The 24353-nt window shown below is 32.2% G+C and overlaps 1 protein-coding gene across 1 annotated transcript in view; it reads left to right on the top strand.

The window, feature by feature from the left end:
- LOC141294301 (CLIP-associating protein 1-like) overlaps positions 1-24353 on the top strand; it is a 57806-nt gene that overhangs the window by 30434 nt on the left and 3019 nt on the right. The window contains exons 14-30 of the mRNA XM_073826373.1: positions 356-600; positions 1622-1685; positions 1818-1820; positions 2758-2921; positions 3057-3135; positions 7892-8035; positions 8125-8220; positions 10229-10375; positions 10456-10574; positions 14746-14850; positions 17064-17211; positions 18233-18458; positions 18539-18595; positions 19861-20051; positions 20161-20289; positions 23550-23756; positions 23876-23992. Coding sequence (XP_073682474.1) covers positions 356-600; positions 1622-1685; positions 1818-1820; positions 2758-2921; positions 3057-3135; positions 7892-8035; positions 8125-8220; positions 10229-10375; positions 10456-10574; positions 14746-14850; positions 17064-17211; positions 18233-18458; positions 18539-18595; positions 19861-20051; positions 20161-20289; positions 23550-23756; positions 23876-23992 — 2241 coding nt within the window. The remainder of the gene's footprint in view (positions 1-355; positions 601-1621; positions 1686-1817; positions 1821-2757; positions 2922-3056; positions 3136-7891; positions 8036-8124; positions 8221-10228; positions 10376-10455; positions 10575-14745; positions 14851-17063; positions 17212-18232; positions 18459-18538; positions 18596-19860; positions 20052-20160; positions 20290-23549; positions 23757-23875; positions 23993-24353) is intronic.

Raw genomic sequence — 24353 nt, 5'->3', positions numbered from 1 at the left:
CTACGAGAATAAAGTTGAAATACTACACAAATAAAGTAAAAAAAAATACTACAAGAGTAAAGTCGAAATACTATGAGAATAAAGTCGAAATATTTCAAGAATAAAGATAAAATACTGCAAAAAAGCCGAAATACTATGAAAATAAAGTAAAAAAAATGCAAGAATAAACTCGAAATATTTCGACTTTATTCTCGAAATATTTTGACTTTATTCTCGCAATATTTCAACTTTAACTAATTAAATCTAAAAACAATTGTGCTGCACAAACATTTTGTGGAAACAGTCATACATTTTATTTTTCAGGATTGTCGTAATCTAAATAATGTTTGACAGATGTGTGGTTTATGTGTTGTAGCAGAGGCCAATGCGGCGGCGGTACGAATCTCCTGGCATGTACTCGGATGACGATGCCAACAGTGATGCGTCCAGTGCCTGCTCAGAACGCTCTTATAGCTCTCGTAACGGCGGCGTCCCGCATTATCTGCGTCAGACAGAGGACGTGGCCGAGATCCTGAACCACTGCGCCAGCTCCAACTGGTCCGAGAGAAAAGAGGGGCTGCTGGGACTCCAGAACCTCCTGAAGAGCCAAAGAATCCTCAGGTACAGACCTTAATGTTTATATGGATGTATATAAATATTCTATTAAATGTTTTAGTAAATGATTTGTGTTAAAAAAAAAATCTCTAATTGAGTTTTTATGAATATAGTTATATAGTTATGAATATATATATTTTTATTATATTACTTTTTTATACAAATAAATAAATAAATAAATAAACTAAGAGTCCATATGCAGCATGAACTACATATATATATACTATATATAGTACTATATACTGTATATACTATATATATACCAGTCAAAATTACTATATCTGTGTGCATTCTTAATTATTTATTTTAATATTTTAATTTGATAAATATATTGTTTGAATTTTATTAAAAAATAAATTACTTAAAGTCCTCAGGTAACGTGCAACCATCTACAATGGTTATTAAGATTTATTTATTGTTTTGTTTTATTTTATCTATCTTTATATGAATATTTTTATTTTATTCAAATAATTTTATTAAAAAATAAATTACAGAAGGACCTCAGGTATTTTTTTAAAATCTATATTTATATAAATATTTTTATTTTATACTAAGAAATTTATTAAAAAATAAATTACTAAAAGTCCTTAGGTACATGCGTAACCATCTACACTTAATTTGCTTTATCTATATTTTATATGAATATTTTAATTTTATTCCTAGTAGTTGTAATTTATTCAATAAATAAATTATAAAAAAATTACAAATCTTCTTGAATTAATACAATTTCCTAAATATATGGTATAATATATTACAACTTTTTAATAAAAGTCAAAGTCCTCTGGTGCATTAAATAAATTTTATACAAATAAAATAAATTAATTAAATAAATTACTTAAACATTAAGATAATATGTATTAATAATATACATAATTATATACATAAAAAAATCTTTTTTAAGATGTTTTCTGATGACAATACCATTTACAAATTTTTCAATTTCGATATGTCCTTTTTGCTTTAAAAGTAAATAAAAAATCTGAATTGTAATACAGATGTAAAGGTGTAAGTGTGTTTGTGTGTTTAGTCGTGTGGAGCTGAAGAGACTGTGTGAGATTTTCACCCGGATGTTTGCAGATCCTCACAGCAAGGTGACCTTTCATTACATACATAAATTCACAATTTCATGAAATAACTTGAAATGTTTGTGTTTGCTTCATCTTCTAATACGGATTATTTTGTTGTGCTTTGTGTTCTGGTGCTGCTTTGGAATGATCCATCAGAGAGTAAGTGTTTCAAACCTCAAAATCTTTTTAACAAATATCATAAATACATTTAAAAAATGTACATTTAAAATACATTTAGGGGCCGTTCACATTGGTGTTGTTTTAGTATCATCGAGGTACTATTATAGTGTTAAGAAATTTATTTATTATTATTTTTTTTAATATATATATATTTTTTTCTGTTTATATATATATATATATATATATATATATATACTTTTATTATTATACATTTTATTTAAATACATCACGTTAAACTAAATCTGGAGGGATTGCTAAACTAAATAAGGATTGCCTATCTGAAATAACTAATATTATAATAATACGTTTTTATATTATATTATTATATTATATTAATTGAATATATTTTGTTGTATTTTTTATGATTTATTTATTTATTTATTTATATATATATATATATATATATATATATATATATATATATATATATATATATTGACAGGGCGAAGTTGAATTTAAATATAAAAAATAACAGACACACATACACACACACACACACACACATATATATATATATATATATATATATATATATATATATATGTGCATGTGATTTTTTTGTTGTTGTTGTTTATTTAGTTTCCAATTAAAATGTAATTTATTGAAAAAAAAAAAAGTGTTTCGAATGTAAATTTTATTTAGTTAATTTGATTTATTTTATTTAATTAGTATTTAAAAAAATTGTTCCACCTAAAAAAATAAAAATGTGAAATATTGCTTTTGGCAGCTGCCTAATTAAATAAGTGTAAAATGTATTTATTTTTTATTTTTCTTTGCATTTATTTATTTTAATTTGTATTCAGACATTTTAATTTAAACTATTTATATTTTATTTTGGTTCACACAGAACGTGCTGTTGAGTTTGAAAAGGACGGCCATCATAAAATGTTTCTGCACTAATGCGTGTGTTTGTCAGGTGTTCAGCATGTTTCTGGAGACGCTGGTGGACTTCATCATGTTACACCGAGAGGATCTCCAGGACTGGCTGTTTATTCTCCTCACGCAGCTTCTGAAGAAAATGGGGGCCGATCTTCTGGGCTCCGTTCAGGCCAAAGTTCAGCGGGCCCTCGACGTCACCAGGTCTGAACCGCCTTCACTTCAGTAAATTAACCACAAAATGACTATAACTGTTCAGGAGTGTTCATCGTATGCTGTATTTCTGTGCTGCAGTCTTCTGTGTTGTTTATTTTCTTGTTTCCGTCCTGGTTTTCACAGGGACTCTTTTCCCTTCGATCAGCAGTTCAACATCTTGATGCGGTTTATTGTTGATCAGACGCAGACCCCAAACCTCAAGGTCGGTCCGCTCTTTATATCACAGTTTTCAAGTTTTTTTTGTTCTGCTTCAGTTGAGCTCATAACCAGCATCCAAAAAAATAATGTCCAGGTTACATCTATAACCCCCATTCCCTGAAGGAGGGAACGGAGACATTAAGTCAAATGATGTATTTGGATTGTACTTCGAAGTCCTATCACCTCTCAGTCGTTCAGTCCGACATACATCGAGTGACATATTGAGATCTAACAAAGGAAAACGGCACAATCCTGTGTGTCAGAACAAATGGACTCAATACTCACCCTGCCCATTGCCCTGTAAGCCGGATACACGGGCCCACCAGGGATTCCAGATCTACTGAAGCAACCATTTTAGGGCGTCGTCAATGACGAGACTTAGTCATGTGGAATAAGGGAAGAATATACCAAAGTTATAGATATATGAAAGGGGAACACAGTAAAATGACTGGAAATACTGAGACATAGTTCCACAACCGGAGGGGGCGAAAAAGACCCCCTTACAGAGCACAGTCACGGACTACTCCGTCCTAGTCCGGGCTGCGGGGCATGGAGGACCCAGAGTTCACAAGGGGAACAACTGGGGAAACAACACACAGATCTGTATAGAATGATGCAGCAAGCCGACACTGAGCCGGCCTCCCGCAAATTACCTTTAGATGTTACCTTAGCACACGGGAGTACACAGGCTCAACGCGGAGATTATAGAATCTTGCGAAGGTATTGGGTGTCGCTCGGCCCGCAGCTCTATATATGTCTGCTAGAGAGGCGCCGTGCGCCAGCGCATAGGAGGAGGAAACACTCTGGGTGGAGTGAGCTCGAATTCCTTGGGGGCACGGCTTACATTGGGATTCGAATGCCAAGGTGATGGCATGATCCTGAAAAGGAGTGGTGGGAACCTTGGGCTCATATCCAGGCCTGGGTCTCAAGGTCACGTAAGAATCTGCCGGGCCGAAGTCAAGGCACGTTTTGTTGACTGAGAATGCTTGCAGATCCCCCACCCTCTTGATAGAGGCAAGCGCGGTCAGAAGCGAGGTCTTAAGCGACAGGTATTTCAGCTCGACAGAAACAAGTGGCTCAAAGGGAGCTCCCTGCAGACCTATGAGGACCACGGAGAGATCTCAAGAGGGGATGAGGTGCAGTCTAGGAGGGTTTATCCTCCTTGCACCTTTCAGGAACCTGGTGATCAGGTGATGCTTCCCTAGGGACGAGCCATCCACTGCATCGTGATATGCAGAAATTGCTGCAACACATACTTTTAAAGTGGAGGAGGACAGCCTCCACTATAACTTTTCTTGCAGAAAGGAAAGCACCACTCCGACAGAGCATCTCTGTGGGTCCTCTCAGCGAGAGGAACACCAATCAACCAACAGACCCCACCTCAGACCGTAGGCCTACCTCGTGGAGGGGGCTCTAGCCTGGGTGATAGTGTCGATCACGACCTGGGGAAGGCCAGTGAGGTCTACCGCAGATCACACACTCCACCTGGGCCACGTCCACGTACCCCCTGGCTGCCCCACCATCGAGAGTAGTAAGGAGGGAGGAGCTCAGACGCGAACAAGCAGTGTAGAGGGGCTTCCACTTCTTGGTGAGCTCCTCATGAACCTCCGGGAAGAAAGGCACTGGGGCGGAGTGAGGTGGAACGTCACTACACGCACCCAGAAACCAATCGCCGAGCAACGAGCGCTCTGGAGAAGGTGCCTTGGACACAACCGGAGGGGGCGAAAAAGACCCCCTTACAGAGCACAGTCACGGACTACTCCGTCCTAGTCCGGGCTGCGGGGCATGGAGGACCCAGAGTTCACAAGGGGAACAACTGGGGAAACAACACACAGATCTGTATAGAACACTGAGCCGGCCTCCCGCAAATTACCTTTAGATGTTACCTTAGCACACGGGAGTACACAGGCTCAACTCACGTCTTGGTGAGCTCCTCATGAACCTCCGGGAAGAAAGGCACTGGGGCGGAGTGAGGTGGAACGTCACTACACGCACCCAGAAACCAATTGCCGAGCAACGAGCGCTCTGGAGAAGGTGCCTTGTAGAGCTGGGCGGTATGACCAAAAATTTATATCACGGTATTTTTCAAAATTATACGGTATCACGGTATTTAACGGTATTTTTTTTTTTATGCATGACTAGGTGTTAACCACATTTCCTTATAAATTAGAGAATAATTACTGCAGTATATTGGCTTACATTGACTGGACTAGTATTAACCCAGGTTTGATTGGTCTCTCAAAATTCTGCTGTTCACAAAGAAGTGACAGTGGCACTCATAATTGTAATGAGGTGAAGAAATCAGAATTCATGACTTGCAGTCAAAATACACAACACTTTATTGTGCATTCTTCATATTCCAGGACATGTTTGTGGCGGAGGTGGTGAAGCAAATTGCTCGTGTTGCCTCCTGCGGCTACAACTTTAGCCTGACCACATTAACATATGATGTAGTGATGCACCGAAATGAAAATTCTTGGCCGAAACCGAAAACCGAAAGAATTATGCCAATTATTAGTACCATTGCATTTATGGCCATGACTGTACTAATCTTACTAAAATCAAGGCATTGCAATTGCATACATTAATATTAAAGTTTCAAAGAATAAATCAATGATATCAATTTAAACAATTATTATCAATCAAGTATTATATTACTTAAATAACATATATTTTACTGCCTTTGTTTAAATTGTTTAAATTTTTATAACACATTATCTTGTGGATCCATCAGTTCACATTTACAACTCTACGTGTTTCTCTTCCAGCAGGAGGCGCTGTCAGAATGGTAGTATACAAAGCAGCGCAACAAATGATTTTGAAACGTGCAGTGCTCATATTTATTCAGCCTTTTGAAGTTTCATCGCAATTCTTGTCTTTCAGTCCCCGCATTTAAGACTACCTGAAATCATAATTATGACTTTCATAACCTCCTAATAACACTACAGTCATCAATGAAAATTAAGAGCTTTATTTAAGACTTTCAAAAACAAACCTTACCCAAAATACGTTTCTTTTTATTTTTTTCCCACCATGTTCGGGGCACAAGAAAAATATTAAGGGACTAAATTAATATCAGCTTATGAAGTATAATCGTCTCTCATTGTCTCTGAAAGAATGCACATCAGATGCTGAAAGTCAGTTTTCCTTTCACTTTAACTATTGCGCAGTTTTCACGTTGCATGTGTGATATCTATTGGCTCACCTCCATGGTTTAAAACATAAATATTTATAAAAATACAGTATATAGAAAAGACATATCTTTAAAATATTGCTACGTAACTGAAAGCTACGTCTGTCTGCGCGCTCTCATCACAGGCTGCACGCACGACTGCAGACGCACCCCCTCTTGAAATTTCGGCATTACAAGTTTTGCAAATCACTACTAACCCGGGGTCTTTCTCACATATATAATACGTCCACACCGCAGATGTGTTGCTTCAGACAAGCACGTGCAAGCTGCAGTTTCTGTTTGCGTCAACATACGTGTTCCCGACGCTTTGTACGCACACACTCACCGGTATTGGGGTATATGAAAAATGAATATCATTTTAAAAAAAAACACCGGTATTGGGTATGAAAAGGTATACCGCCCAGCCCTAGTGCCTTGGACACCTCCAACCTGATGCCCTTGGCTGCCCGCAGAAGCATGGCCGCCAGCTTAGCATCAGACTCAGACTGAGCAGCAGCCGTGGTGGTTCCGCTGCTTCCACTGATGATAGCCCCTCCTCTAATGTCACGACAGACATCCTATCTTCCTCTGGAGCCCCAAAAGTGACGCTAGGCTCGCCGCGGGACGAGCAAGCACCATCCTTCGGTAGATCCACTAGGCCACGAGAGGACTCGGACCTCCGTGGGGACTTGCCGCCAAAGCATTCCGAATTGTCACTCTGAGGTCGCCCTTGCCTCTAGCGTCTTTATGGTCCGCCGAACTGGGCTGGGTAGAGGACTTGCGAACGAGAGGCAGGATCTCAACGCAGCCGTGGTCATGCTTTCGCAATGAACGCACAAACCATCCACGAAAGCCGCCTCGGCATGTTCTCGGCTCAGGCACGTAAGGCAGCGATCGTGTCCATCTACGGAAGTCAGGAAACTACTGCATCCAGAGGTACACGGTCGAAAAGACATCGGGAACGAGTATCTTTGTTGACCGTGTGCTCTTTTAGTTGCTGGATTGCCCAAGGAAGAACCGCAGCACATGCGTGCACTCGGGGCAGCCTCGTTGGAATGCAAAGACCGGCTTTTTCGTTCAGTGAAGTGGCTACACAGAAAACTAAGTTTTTTTTCTTCAATCTTCTTCAGCAGGCAATGGCTCTGAAGCAGAAATCTGAGTGAGTGTATGTACGCCGCTATCTTATATACCCGTATGTACAGGGAAGTGGCTAGGCTTGAAAATTCCACACGGCAATGTTCATTGGCCTTTTCTCTTTAGCTCACAGTGGATAGGTCTCCCAAGTACAATCCCAATACGTCACTCGGCGTATCGTAACATCGGAGAGAACGACTGAGAGGGAACATTTAATATCCCATCAAACCATTTTGGATTAAATCATTTTAATAAAATAATGTTTGTTTTTTTTAATGGTTTTGCTTCTTGTTAACTATAATGACCCTAAATGTAAAGTGTTGTCAAACCTTTTGAATGTCTTGATTATGTCACAAGTAAAGGTTTTATCGACATTACAACCCAAACATCACATATTAACATCCACACCACTCAATATATGTGTGTGTGTGTGTGTGTGTGTGTGCGTGCGCAGGTGAAGGTGGCGATCCTGAAGTACATCGAATCTTTGGCCAGACAGATGGATCCGTCAGACTTCGTGAACTCCAGCGAGACGCGGTTAGCAGTCTCTCGGATCATCACATGGACCACAGAACCAAAAAGCTCGGACGTCAGGAAGGTCAGTGTGTTTTTTCTTGCACTTCGCTTCCCTTCTGTGAGGCTCCAGCTGACGTTCGGTTTGTCAAAGTGAGTTGTCGTGTGTCTCAGACGCTTCATAACTGGCCGAACGAGGAGGCGTCGGGCAGGAGTTCCACTGTGGCCTCCCTGCCAGGAGAAAGTAACCTGGAGGAGAGATGTAAGCAGGTAGTGACCCCCGATCTGTGACCTTTGACCTCCTGACTGCCTGTGGAGGTCACGCCGAGCTTCTCTAACACTGACAATCTCTGATGCTCCGGTGGAGGGTTTTGCTCCCATGTGTGATGATGTTTCAGCATGGCAGCTGATAACCGTCTTTCCTCATTTCTGTGGCACTAACATCTTTATCTGAAGCACTTGAATGACCTTTGACCTTCGGCAGTGCAGATGATGTATTTATGTTGGCATGAATGAAAACGTGGCTGTGAGGGACAGACATTTAATCTGTAAAATGTTTAATAAAAAATCATATATAAAATAAATTGAAATGTAAATAGTGTTTTTTTTAAAACAAAACATTCTAAAAATTACTAAAAATTAAACTGCAAAATAAAAATAAATGGAACCTAAATAGTATTATTTAAAAAACAAAACCTTATATAAAAATCAGATAACAATACTAAAATACAAAACAAATCACAGTAAAATTACTAAAACAAAAATTAATGAAAACTGAAAATATGAAAATAAGAGCTAATTCAAAATATTAATTGAAAACTATAATAATATATAAGTAATACTAAAATAATAACAAAATTACTGCAAAAATAAATTTGGAAGTAAATAAAAAATTAATTAATTAATTAATTGTAAATAGTATTATTTAAAACACAAAAAATAAAAAAATAAAAATAAAAATTACGAAATTTTAACTGGAAATAAATAAAAATTAATTTAACATAAATATTGTTAGTTAAAACACAAAAACTAATAAAAATGACTACAAAATTACCAAAAAGTTAACTGGAAATAAATTAAACATAAAAGTATTGTTTAAAAAGCCGAACGCATATAAAAATGACAACAAAATGACTAAAAATGTAATAAAAATTAAAATAAAAACTGAAAACTTCTAAATAAAAGCTGATTCAATTTGAAGCGGATTTAAAAAAAAACTTTATTCAGTCTGTTAATTTTTTTTTTTTAAATCATATATAAAGTAAATTAAACATAATATCTAAAAAGGACAAAAAAATTACAAAAAATTAAACTGCAAAGTAAAAATAAATAAAACCTAAATAGTATTGTTTAAACAAACAAAACCTTTTAAAAAACCACATAACAATACTAAAATTCAAAACAATGTATATAATCACAGTGAAATTATTTAAAACAAAAAGCTGATTAAAAATATTAATTAAAAGCTATAATAATAAATAAGTAATACTAAAATAATAATAATAATAATAATAATAATAATAATAATAATAATAATAATAATAACAAAATTACTACAAAAATAGTAAATAAGTAAATAAAAATTTATAAAAAAAAATATTACAAAATGTAAATAAACAAAAACTAATAAAAAATAACATAAATTTAACATAATTTAACTGGAAATAAATAAAAATGATTTTAACATAAATAGTGTTACTTAAAAGACAAAAACTAATAAAAATGGCAACAAAATTTCTAAAAAATAAACTGGAAAATAAATAAAAAAAATAACAACAAAAGCACATAAAAATGACGACAAAATTACTAAAAATGTAATAAAAATTCAAATAAAAACTGAAGACATCTAAAGCATCATCTAAAAAAAACTACAATACTAAAACAACACTAGTTCAATTTACCTTGATGCTGATTGTTCTTCTGACCAAACATTGAAAGTACTTTCTTTCAAAGGATTTCTAGTGGACAAAAAAAAAAAGATGTGATCTATGACCTTACGATCTTAACATCTGTCCCTCACAGCCTTGATGCATTCACTTCTGATTTAACTTGACGTCTACCCCTCACTAAGGCCCAATGGGATGCATATCAAACTCACATATTATTGCAAGACTTTGAAATGCTTTATTTGCACCTAATCAAGCACAATGTGATATTTTGAGTGTTTAATCATTTTCCCTTCCTCACTAAAAGCCAGAACTACATCGTGAAGAGACGAAATCTCACTTTGCCTGATCTCATTAGTTGTTTTTTTTGTCCGTGGTGGTGTGTTTTCCAGGCTGCTCAGATGGTTCTGATTGCCCTGTTTGAGCTGAACACCCCAGAGTTCACCATGCTGTTAGGCGCTCTGCCTAAAACCTTCCAGGATGGAGCCACTAAACTCCTGCACAGCCATCTGAAGAACAGCAGTAATGCCGCCGCAGTGGTAAACACACGCTGATCTCTCTTTCCGTCACTCAGTGTTACAGTGTGCCATTTGCTCACTTATCTGTGTCATTTGTTAAGTCTCAGGCATCTCCCAGCGGCAGCGCCAGTGTGGGACGCACTCCTCCACGACACCCCGTGACCCGCACCAGCCCTCTGACCTCACCCACCAACGGCTCACATGGAGGACTGTCACCCAGGTACGTCACCTTAAAACAACCAGACAAAATACATCAACAATCTGTAAAGCTGTGGGACATTTATCAGGACTACATGGAATCTGAGGCTGGAGAAATAGGAAGAAAAATGCTGCAGAGTCACTAGGGATGCACTGAATTTTCAGCATTTTCGGTTTTCAGCCGAAAGAGAAAAACAAAATATATGAGCCAAAAATGTAGGACTATACATTATTTGGATAATTAGTTTAAAAAAGTTATATCTGATTGATTAGATCTGTTGCATAGATCTAAATAAAAATATTATATTGATATTTAATGTTATTATATTTTCTGTCCAATTTTATTTTATTATGTTTTAATTATGTTTAAACATAATTTTATTATGTTTTCAGTAAAAATTTAATTTAGGTGTTTAAATAAAAAAAAAATCTTACATAATTAGTTAATATTATTTACTAAAATAGTAAATCATTCTTACAAAGCATTTTCACCTAAAAGTGATTCACGTCTCCTAAAATATTGATTTAAATATAAAAAAAAAGAAATATTTTAAAGATAATTTCTGTAATGTTGTATTAATATTTTGAGTGTTTTTATGTTCATATTATATATTATATTTTGTATTTTGTTATGTTTATATTTATATTTTTTGTTTTAGTTTGTTAAAGTTTTAGTAATTTAGCTGTTTTTGTCATTTTTATTTTTTATTTTTTTATATATTTAAATAAATATTTATTTAAACATAAAAAGTAATATTTTAAAACTAATAATATAACAAAATATATGAGCCAAAAATGTAGGACTATACATTATTTGGATAATTAGTTTAAAAAAGTTATATCTGATTGATTAGATCTGTTGCATAGATCTAAATAAAAATATTATATTGATATTTAATGTTATTATATTTTCTGTCCAATTTTATTATGTTTTCAGTAAAAATTACATTTAGGTGCTTAAATTTAAAAAATCTTACATAATTAGTTAATATTATTTACTAAAATAGTAAATCATTCTTACAAAGCATTTTCACCTAAAAGTGATTCACGTCTCCTAAAATATTGATTTAAATATAAAAAAAATTAATATTTTAAAGATAATTTCTGTAATGTTGTATTAATATTTTGAGTGTTTTTATGTTCATATTATATATTATATTTTGTATTTTGTTATGTTTATATTTATATTTTTTTTGTTTTAGTTTGTTAAAGTTTTTGTAATTTAGCTGTTTTTGTCATTTTTTATTTTTTATTTTTTTATATATTTAAATAAATATTTATTTAAACATAAAAAGTAATATTTTAAAACTAATAATATAACAAAATATATGAGCCAAAAATGTAGGACTATACATTATTTGGATAATTAGTTTAAAAAAGTTATATCTGATTGATTAGATCTGTTGCATAGATCTAAATAAAAATATTATATTGATATTTAATGTTATTATATTTTCTGTCCAATTTTACTATGTTTTCAGTAAAAATTACATTTAGGTGTTTAAATTTAAAAAATCTTACATAATTAGTTAATATTATTTACTAAAATAGTAAATCATTCTTACAAAGCATTTTCACCTAAAAGTGATTCACGTCTCCTAAAATATTGATTTAAATATAAAAAAATGTAATATTTTAAAGATAATTTCTGTAATGTTGTATTAATATTTTGAGTGTTTTTATGTTCATATTATATATTATATTTTGTATTTTGTTATGCTTATATTTATATTTTTTGTTTTAGTTTGTTAAAGTTTTAGTAATTTAGCTGTTTTGTCATTTTTATTTTTTATTTTTTATTTTTTTATATATTTAAATAAATATTTATTTAAACATATAAAAAAGTAATATTTTAAAACTAATTTCTGTAATGTATTAATATTTTGAGTGTTTTAATGTTCATATTATATATCATATTTTGTATTTTGTTGTTTATATTTATATTTTTTGTTTTAGTTTGTTAAAGTTTTAGTAATTTAGCTGTTTTTGTCATTTTTATTTTTTTATTTTATTTTTTATATATATATATTTAAATAAATATTTATTTAAACATATAAAAAAGTAATATTTTAAAACTAATTTCTGTAATGTATTAATATTTTGAGTGTTTAATGTTCATATTTTATATCATATTTTGTATTTTGTTATGTTTATATTTATATTTTAGTTTAAAATTTTTTTTATTTAGCTTTTTTTGTCATTTTTATTAGTTTTTTTATATATATTTTTATACATTTAAATAAATATTTATTTAAATATATAAAAAAGTTATTATTTTAAAACTAATTTCTGTAATGTTGTATTAATATTTTGAGAGTTTTTATGTTCAGATTATATATAATATTTTGTATTTTGTTATGTTTATATTTATATTTTTTATTTTAGTTTGTAAAAGTTGTAGTAATTTAGCTGTTTTTGCCATTTTTATTAGTTTTTTTTTTTTAATACGTATATACATATAGTATTTGTTAATTATTAGATGTATTAGTTTTAGTTTATTTAGTTTTAGTTATTTTAAACTTAGGTTAAATTTTAACTTTAGCTTAAAGTGAAAGAAAATTAATATATATTTAAAAATATATAATTAATAACTTTTTTTATGTATTTTTTATTAATTTTTACTTCAAATTTATTTTTTGTAGTCATTTTGTTATTATTATTATTTTAGTATTACTTATATATTATTATAGCTTTTAATTAATAATTTTAAATAGCTTTATTCCAGTTTACATGAATTTTTGTTTTAGTGGTTTTTACTGTGATTTTTTACTGTGATTCTCATAATATATATATATATATATATATATATATATATATATATATATATATATATATATATATATAAATAAAATATAATAAACTATATAAAATATAAAAACTAATAAAAACATAATGCAGATTCACTCTGGTCCTGGACATAATGCCAATCACGGCCTTTTGCTCCAAAAGACCAACATTTGCTCTAATGATTCTGTCCTCATCAGTAACTCATTTCTGAACATGGTTTTACACCCTTTAGCTTAATAATGAAAATGAATGAACAGTTATGTTTCAATCATTTTCAGACTCTCTGAGGGCAAACAGATGTTGATGCTGTTTAGATGTGTTTTTAGGATGTTTGTCATTTCTGCATGAACTAACAAACAGCTTTTGCACTAAATGCACATCATAAAATATGACATTAAATCCATTTTATATTACTAATATTCTGTGTTTTGGCATTTCTAAAGGTGTTGCATCTTATGTTACAGATTGTAAATGTCTCTGTTTTTGGTGTGACACAATGCGATAATTTTTGTTCTTATCAGCTGTGATAAGCAATATTTTGTCAGTTGTTTAGTTTCTGTTTTTCTAGGTTTTCCTCTTTTTTAATATTGAATTTTTTAATATATATTTACTGTTGTTGCCCATACAGTAAGTTTTGTTCAATTAAAAACTTTTTTTTTTTTTTGGCAGCGTTTAACAACAAAAGTGACTATAATTCCTTCAACTCAGATGTATTATGGGTGTTTATTTGTTAAATCTTTTAATAATTATTTTTAATTATTATTTAACTTTTATATATTTTAATGCTGCAAAATGCTGTCTGAAGTGACAAAATCTCAACCATTCAGAATATATTTTTGGTTATCATTGATATACTGTACTACTGTAGTTTTTATTAATATTTTGGATTAAATTTTATTTTTTTATTTTTAGATCTGTTTTGTTCTATTTTAGGTAAAGTTTTAGTGATTTTGTTGTATTTTTATCATTTAATTAATTTTTACATATGCCTTTATAATTTTTATTAAGTTTTTAGCTTTAGTTACTTTAGCTCTTCTAAACTAAGTGAAAATATTAGTATTAATATTTTAGTTCATGTTTATTTTATTTCAAGTGATGATTTTTTTTATAGATTTAGTTTTATTTAATAATAATAATATTCAGGTTATAATATTATATCAGGTTTCATTGTGGGTGGAGCAAAATGCATAAAAACAGAAGTATCTGTTTGTTCTCACAGCTAGTTTGGACAAAACTCACTTTAACTTGCAAGACGTGATGTACTCTTTAATGGCATCATGTTTGGTCAGGATATGGTAGTTTAAGAACTAGCATCTTTCACTGTTTCCTCTTTTCTTCCTCTCTTCCTCCTCTTTGTTTCTACACCTCCTTGCTCTCTCTTCATCCTCCTCTTCCTCTTGGCTCAGTCGTTTGTGGGGCTGGAGCTCAAAGTCTTCTTCTAACCTTCCTCCTCCCCATCCCAGCCCAGCCACTCCCTCTCTTCGGGCCTATCGGAGGGCGTATTCGCCCAGGTAACACCTCGGCCCAGGCGTCAGGATGCTAAAACATAAGAGCAGGAATCTCCTGCACAATTATTGGTTTATCATATGTAGTCTAAAAAAAATCAAAGTCGATGCATGACAATGAAGGAGTGTTTTGGGGTTTAAATTGACTCGGAATGTTCCTTTTAAGGCAAAACACTACAGGCAAAACCAGTAATTTTTTTTTTCTGTGGACTAGTCAGTTTTGCTATTTTGCTTCTATAATATGTCTTATTTCAAACTACAGGAAGGAAAACATTCAAAATACACATTTAATTACTTGTTTTATTAAACTTGTATTTGCGTCTGTAGATTTCAGCTACAATATATAAATAAAAAACATTTTTTCCTGCACTTCACCAGAACTTAGATAAACCTAAATTTATAGTTTTATTCTTGTCTACATTCTGAAGATTTTACTGAAGGGTTTGTTCATATTTCTTTCACCTGGTTGCATTTTTGCATTTTTATATATTTGCATCTGTAAATTTTAATTACAATACATATCTTTAAAAGTTTTTTCTCCACTTTAACAGTACTTACATACACCAAGATTTACAGTTTTATTCCTGTCTACACTCTGAAGGTTTTTACTGAAGGGTTTGTTCATATTTCATTCACATGGTTTTATTTTTGCATTTTTATGTATTTGCGTCTGTAGATTTTAATTACAATACATATCTTTAAAAGTTATTTCTCCACTTTAGCAGTACTTACATGCACCAAATTTTATAGTTTTTTTCCTACCTATATTCTGAAGGTTCTTACTGAGGGGTTTGTTTATATGTCATTCACACAGTTTTATTATTGTATTTTTATATATTTGCGTCTGTAGATTTCAATTACAATACATATCTTTTAAAGTTTTTTTCTCCTCTTTAGTAGCACTTACATACACCAAAATTTACAGTTTTATTCCTGTCTACATTCTGAAGGTTTTTACTGAAGGGTTTGTTCATATATCATTTGCATGGTTTCATTTTTGCATTTATATATATTTGCGTCTCTAGATTTCAATTACAATACATATCTTTCAAAGTTTTTTTCTCCACTTTAGTAGCACTTACATACACCAAAATTTACAGTTTTATTCCTGTCTACATTTTGAAGGTGTTTACCGTGGGGTTTGTTTATATATCATTCACATGGTTTCATTATTGCATTTTCATATATTTGCGTCTGTAGATTTTAATTACAATACATATCTTTAAAAGTTTTTTCTCCACTTTAGCAGCACTTACATACACCAAAATTTACAGTTTTATTCCTGTCTACATTCTGAAGGTTTTTACTGAAGGGTTTGTTTATATATCATTTGCATGGTTTCATTTTTGCATTTTTATAAACTTGCCTCTGTAGATTCCAATTACAATACATATCTTTGGAAGTTTTTCCTCCACTTTAGCAACACTTGCATACACCAAAATTTACAGGACAGGAATAATTAATTTTAATTTTATTCCTGTCTACATTCTGAAGGTTTTTACTGTGGGGTTTGTTCATATATCATTCAGGCTTATTTCTAGAACACTTTCTAAAAACATGGTGAAATTGCACATCTTTAAAGGCTGTGAGTTTTTCTCAACTTCAGCAGCATATACATTACATCAAACTTAAAAGCTTTATTTCTGTCTATATTCTGAAAGTTTTTAACCAGGGGTTTGTTAACCTGGCATTTTTTCTGTTTGGCGACAGTATTTTCTATCGCCAAATTTTAAATTTCATTAGATAATGCCTTAAGTGCATATTTAAGCATAACATTTCAATTAAACTTGAAATACACAATAGCTCTCTGAATGTACTGTGAATAATCATCTGGGGAAAGTACATTTTTACACTGTTCACCTGTAGTGTCTTGCCTTAAGCAAAAAAAATAAATTGTGCAAACCTTATATTTTAGTCAAACTGCACTCTCTTTATATTTGTCTCAGCGTGACAATCCGTGTCTTACATTTTCATTTCTTTTGTGACGTCTTTCTGTCTCGCATCCATCTGATTTCTTTTGTTCCAGCTGCTTTTTGCTTTGTCGCAGATGCAAATGTTTGTCAAGCGTTGGTCTGTCCGTATGAAATGTTCAAGATGTGTCACTTTGACTTTGCAGCTGAGCTGTAAACACATTCATCACATCTTTGTGTTGTCTGTCCGCCTTGTGTTGTATGATAAAATCAATGCATATGAAGTCATGCCTCACTGTGTGTGTGCAGTATGCTGGAGTACGACACTGAGAACATGAACTCAGAGGAGATCTTCAGCTCGTTGCGAGGCGTAACCGAAGCCATCCAGAGCTTCAGTTTCCGAACTCAGGAAGACATACTTGAGCCCATCAAACGTGACGGCAAGAGGGAAGATACGGTGAGTACCACCACCTTCAAGATGTTGCTCCAGCATTTTTTTTATAATATTTTACAATATAACTGTTTTTGATCAAATAAATGCAGCCTTGCTGAATTCTTTAGGCCCCAAACTGATTAAACTATATATATATACACTGCCACTCAAACGTTTGGGATCAGTAAGATTTTTTTATGCTTTTTAAAGGAGACTTTTCTGCTCATAAAGGCTGCGTTTATTTGATTAAAAATACAGAAAAAACTGTTATAATGTAAAATGTTAATGCAATTTAAAATAGTGGTTTTCTATTTTAATATACTTTAAAATATAATTTATTCCAGCTGAATTTTCAGCATTATTACTCCAGTATTCCAATAATCCTTCAGAAATCATTCTAATATGCTGATTTATAATCAATGCTGAAAACAGTTGTGCTGCTATTTTTATTAGAACCTTTGATATTTTTTTCAGGATTCTTTGATAAATAAAACGTTAAAAAGAACAGCATTTATTTAAAATAGAAAACTTTTGTAACAGTAAACACCTCGTTCAAAGTTTGGGGTCAGTCAATTTTTTTCTTTCTTTCTTTGAAAGAAATTAATACTTTTATTAAGCAAGGATGTGGTAAATTGGTAAATAAAAGATAGTAAGGACTTATATTGTTAAAAAATATTTCTATTTTGTATGAATGCTGTTCTTTTGTATTTTTATTCATCAAAGAATCCTGAAAAAACTCACAGGTTCCAAAAAAAATATTAAGCAGCACAACTGTTTCCAACATTGATAATAAAAGTAATAAATCAGTATATTAGAATGATTTCTGAAGGATATTAAAATAAAAACAGTTTATTTTGAATTGCAATAATATAACTTTTTGTCTGTATTTTTGATCAAATAAATGGAACTTTGATAAAAACAAAATTTTTAATGTTTAAAAAACATTAAAAATCTTACTATACTTTTGATGTTGCAATAAAGTTTTTCTAATGAATAGATGTTATATTCACCAGGTTAAAGCTAAATAAGCAGGTTTCTCTTTCAGACTGGTGTGGCATCGTCCGGTGTAGATCCTCGTATATCCGCTGGTGTGATGGAGGGAGGCCGGACAGCGCTGGACAACAAGACGTCATTATTGAACACACCGTCCCCTCGATCATTCAGCGGCCCGTGGCCTCGCGAATATAACCCTTACAACTACAGCGACTCCATCAACGCCTACGAGAAAGGAGCGCTCGCCGTGCTTGACGACACGGAGCACATCCGAGATGGTAAATGAACAAACACATCAATGGAAGAATCGCTTTATAAATCACAGAAACAGGCCAATGTCTTTGGGTTTGTCTTTCAGGTCGTCCACAGGACTGCGGAGAAAACAAAATCCTCCATCCGAAAAGTTTTTCTGCAGGTATGAGGAGGTTTTGAACTGTTTGAAGGGAACAAAAGTCAGCTTCTGTAAATAAAAATCTCCACAGATGAGTGTTATTTTAGTATCACTGATATAATATTGTAGTGTTGATATTTTGAATTAGTTTTTTTGTTAACATTTTCAGTTTTCATTTTCATTTTAGTTTAAGTTTTAGTAATTTTGTTAAATGTGGCTATTTAGGTTTTATTTATTTATTATTTTTGTTTGCATTATAATTTTAGTTTAATTTAAATTTTAAATTTTAGTTTTCTATTTTTTGTCTAAGTTTTCCATGTTTTAAATATTAATTTTTAAGATTAATTACTTAATTTATTATTTTCTGATTTTATTTTCATTTAAATTTTAGTATTTTTGTCATGTTATTTTTTTTGTTTAATTTTCTCATTTTAATTTTAGTTTTCATTATTTTAAATAATTTATTTTTTTCTGTTTTTATTTTCATTTAAAGTTTAGTATTTTTGTCATGTTATTTTCTTATTTAATTTTCTAAATTTAATTTTTAAAATTTATTTTAATTTTAGTTTTCTATGTTTTTTCTAAGTTTGTGTTTTAAATATTAAGGATTTATTTAGGGTTAATTAATTTATTATTTTCAGTTTTTATTTTATTTTATTTTTTAATTTTTTTTTAGTTTAGTATTGGTGTGTGTTTTAAAAATTACTATTATTATTATTATTTTTTTTGTTTTGCATTTTAATTTTAATTTGAGGTCAATTTTGTATTCATTTTGTTGTGCTCTTTTTATTAGTTTTCATGTTTTTTAAATATTACTGTTTAGGATTAATTAATTAACTTATTGTTTTCTGTTTTCATTTTAGTTTAAAGTTTTATTTATTTATTTTTTATTATTTGTTTTTATGTATTCAGTATTTTCCTTTTCATTTACTTAAATTCTTAGTTTTGCCATTTTTTTAAATGCCTATATTTATTATATATTTAGTGTCAGATATTTTAGTACTTCAAGTTAAACTAAACAAAAATTATACTTTTTAAAAGCTGAAATAAAATAGGTTTACATTTTCAAAAAATATATTTTATTTTACATTAATATTTTTTTTTTATAGTTTTAGTTTTAGCTTAGCATTAGGGTTAAAACCCTGCCATATCATGTATGAAAATTTCACGATCACTGAATATTAAAAGCCTTTGATTCCATTATACTAAAGTGAATCATACAGATGTGATTCAGTGCATAAATGTTTTAAAAGATTGTTTGTTTAATGTCGCCGACTCTTATTGGTCAGGACCCGGGCAGCACCTGGAGATGGTTGGTGAGCTGCTGAAGGAGCTGTCCAATCACAGCGAGCGTGTGGAGGAGAGGAGGTCCGCTCTGCTGGAGTTGCTAAAGGTGACGCGTGACGACAGTCTGGCCGTTTGGGAGGAGCATTTCAAAACCATGCTGCTGCTGCTACTGGAGACGCTGGGAGACAAAGATGTGAGAGACGCACTCGACTCACACAGAAACTATAGTCAGAAATCTGAGGTCCGACAATTAAAAACAGCACAGATGCAGCTAAATAACATGATAATGGTTGTGTTCACAGCACACTATTCGAGCACTGGCACTGCGGGTCCTGAAGGAGATCATGCGCAGTCAACCGGCGCGCTTCAAGAACTATGCAGAACTCACCATCATGAAAACCCTGGAGGCCCATAAAGACTGTCACAAAGAGGTGAGCCAGATCAGATCGTCTCTCTCTGAAACAGCACTTCTCCACCAGAGGGCCCCAAGATGAGAAAAAGCAAGCATTACAGTTTTTTCCAGACGCTAGGACACATTTCTCAATACTTTGGTCACTTTTGCAAAACTCTTCACACAATTCTCCTAACCGACTTTCAGCTTGGCAAAGCAGTTCATTTCACATTCAAAATGCACTACAACTACCAAAACACTTTATTCAAGTCTCAAATAAACTCATTCTACCAGAACACTAGCAAAGGTTGACAGCCGACAAACACACTTTGTCACCCACAAAACAATGAGCTAAAAAACACTAACAACATCAGTGTTTTCTTGTGTAAAACAAGGACACATATCTGTTTATAATTGCAATATATATTGTTTATAACTGCAATATAAGTTACTGGAATGAATCAGACATGATGCAGAATTCCTCAATATTTTATGTCGTTTATTTATTTTTATTTGGGTCCATGTTTACATCACAATACAAACCTATTCAGCAGTTGTCTCCTTTTGTAATGAAATTGAAAGAGTAACACCTGTGTAGATGTTCATCTACAATGAGAATCAGCTGTGGCTGGTTAAACTGCATTTTTAGATTTGAAATATGTTTCAATAAAATATTGCTGTTGAATTTTGCTGTCTTATTCAGTTTTGCATTATGTTATTGTTTTGAACATAAGTTTAACAGTTTTGAAAACAGTATGTAAGCATGTGCAAAATGTCCTGTACTTACAAAGATTTTTGTCAGTTGTTGTGTCTGAGTGAGAAAAGAATTCATGAAATTTGAGAGATGTAGTCATTGAATGCATTTTGTGCCAAAACAATGATAATTGATCCTCAGTTTAGCCCACATAGACTTCTGTTGTGCTCACTGTGTGAAGAGTTTTGCAAAAGTGACCTAAGTATTGAGAAATGTGTCCTAGCGTCTGTAAAAAACTGTAAAATAAGCTAAAACAACTAAAAGTCAAAGATATTTCTGTTTATTAAATTTAAATTATCTAGGCTACAATTTCAATTTGTTTATTGTGAAATAACTCAAACATATTTTTTTTGTCCTCTGATAAGTATTGTTCTGGACTGCCGTTCCTACAGTTTTTTACAGACGCTAGGACACATTTCTCAATACTTAGGTCACTTTTGCAAAACTCTTGACACAGTGAGCACAACAGAAGTCTATGTGGGCTAAACTGAGGATCAATTATCATTGTTTTGGCACAAAATGCATTCAGTGACTACATCTCTCAAATTTCATGAATTCTTTTCTCACTCAGACACAACAACTGACAAAAATCTTTGTAAGTACAGGACATTTTGCACGTGCTTACATACTGATTTCAAAAATGTTCAAAACAATACATAATGCAAAACTGAATAAGACAGCAAAATTCAACAGCAATATTTTATTGAAACATATTTCAAATCTAAAAATGCAGTTTAACCAGCCACAGATGATTCTCATTGTAGATGAACATCTACACAGGTGTTCTTGGATTTTGGAATTACTTAGTGCAAAAAAATAAAAATAAATAAACAACATAAAATATTGACAAATTCTGCATCATGTCTGATTCATTCCAGTAACATATATTGCAGTTATAAACAATATATATTGCAATTAAAAACAGAGATGTGTCCTTGTTTTACACAACAAAACACTGCGTAATGCTACATGTTGTTAGTGTTTTTTAGCTCATTGTTTTGTGGGTGACAAAGTGTGTTTGTCGGCTGACAACCTTTGCTAGTGTTCTGGAGGAATGAGTTTATTTGAGACCTGAAAAAAGTGTTTTGGTAGTTGTAGTGCATTTTGAATGTGAAATGAACTGCTTTGCCAAGCTGAAAGTCGGTTAGGAGAATTGTGTGAAGAGTTTTGCAAAAGTGACCTAAGTATTGAGAAATGTGTCCTAGCGTCTGTAAAAAACTGTAAAAGCATCAATGCTTTCTTATGATACTTTTGGGAAACGCAGCCCTGTCTGAAGTAAGTGAATGCTCCCTGTCAACGATTGGTTCTGTCTTGGAACATTTGCGTGCATTCAGATCCTGCACAATTATTCGCTGACATAGGTTATACATAATTCAATGCATATTGTATGCATTAGTTTTTGTTATATAAACAAAAACACTGGTAAATAAAACACCTTAGTATCGATAATTTTTATTTGAGTATTGATACTTTAGAAACTCGCATCAGTACTTCAGGATCGATACACCCATCAATATTCTCTGCCTCACCAACTGTTTTTGTCTTTTAAAGAACCAGGATTCCCATATATATGAAATATCAGGAATTATAGCCTTTTATAACCAGAAAAACATGAGAACCTTGGAAAAAATATTAATTGAAATAAAATAAACATAAATAAAAAAACTAAAAGAAAAAATCAGCTAGTTGCCAAGTCATCATTTCTAAAACTAAAACTAAAAACTACATGTGAAAAGAACAAAAATTAAAATTAATGAATTAAAACTTCTGTAATCCTGAATTTAATTGTTGTCAATTTAACTATAATTATTTTACCAATTTTAATAAATTGCAGTCTTGTTTTAGCATCATTGACTACTTTCAATACCATTTTGAATAATTTTTCTAATTTTCTATTTAAATTTAGATTTTAATCATTTTGTGTGTTGTTTATTCGTTTTTCATTTATTTTAAATATATCTGTATCATTTTTATTTTATTATTTTTATTTCAGTTTCAGTTCCTGCTATTTTAGTATATCAAGTTAAACTAAATAAAAATGAGAAATTTTGTCTTAACTGAAATGAAATATTTTTTATATTTTCATTTTAGTTTATTTTATTTGAAATAATGAATTTTTAAATTAATTTAGTTTTCGTTAATCATTTAATTAAAAAAGTCTTTAAATTACAAAAAAATATATTTGATGTTATTTTGCACGATAATTTGATGTAGGCCTATTCCACATAATAATATGCAATAAAACAATAAACAACATGATTCTTTAAGATGTAGGCTACCTAGGAGCTTGCTGTTCAACGGGAACGGCTTGCAAGAGGTTGAAAAAATCTGAGTGCATTAATTAGAAATTTGTGGCTACGGTTTATTAATCTGGGGTTTATAAGAATTAAGAATTTGTGGGTACGGTTTATAGAGGGGAAAAATTGAAAAACTGTTGCCATGGATTATTTTCTTTTCTCCTACAGGTGATTTCCTGGGCTCCGTAAAAATCAGTCAGGAAGTAGGTGTCTCTTCTGTGCTGTTTGTGATGTCTCATGTGTCCTCAGGTTGTACGGGCGGCAGAAGAAACAGCATCAACACTGGCTGGATCCATTCACTCGGAGCAGTGCATCAAAGTCCTGTGTCCCATCATCCAGACGGCCGACTATCCCATCAACCTTGCTGCCATTAAAATGCAAACCAAAGTAATTGAGCGCATTTCCAAGGATTCCCTGATTCTGCTCCTGGCTGAAATCATCCCGGGACTTTTACAGGTACAAACACACACACACCTGTCATTCAGCTGTAACACTGATGAAAACAGCAAGATGAACATCTGTATGTGTGTGTGTGTGTGTGTGTGTGTGTGTGTGTGTGTGTGTGTGTGTTTCAGGGCTATGATAACACAGAGAGCAGCGTACGCAAGGCCAGTGTGTTTTGTTTGGTGGCCATTTATTCTGTCATCGGTGAAGATCTGAAGCCTCATCTACAGCAGCTGACCGGCAGCAAGGTCAGATATTATACATATAAAACAAAACCAGCCTTAAAGGGAGGGTTCGGAGTAGAATTGACTTCATTGCTATGCACTCCGAAGCCCATCTAAATACCCCATCCGAAGTTTTTTTTTACCTTAGTCAAACATTTATGGAGATATTAGAGTTTTTTGAATTGCTTGATACAGGAGTGAATGGTACATGTGATGTATCTCGTAAAGTGCACCACTAAACGTGCAAGTAATCTTACCAAACTTGTACAGTAGTGTAAATAGGTTATGTACTCACAAAACGCTGCATCGGAACATTTGTAAGTCCACCATGAGTGTTTTAAAATCACGTTTTAGCCGAGAACTACTAGTCTCAAAAACTACAAGT

The sequence above is a fragment of the Garra rufa genome, chromosome 20 (assembly GCF_049309525.1).
Source record: "Garra rufa chromosome 20, GarRuf1.0, whole genome shotgun sequence".
NCBI classification, from domain to species: Eukaryota; Metazoa; Chordata; class Actinopteri; order Cypriniformes; family Cyprinidae; genus Garra; species Garra rufa.
The sequence above is the reverse complement of the archived record's forward strand: the minus strand, read 5'-3'. Positions and strand labels throughout refer to the sequence as shown.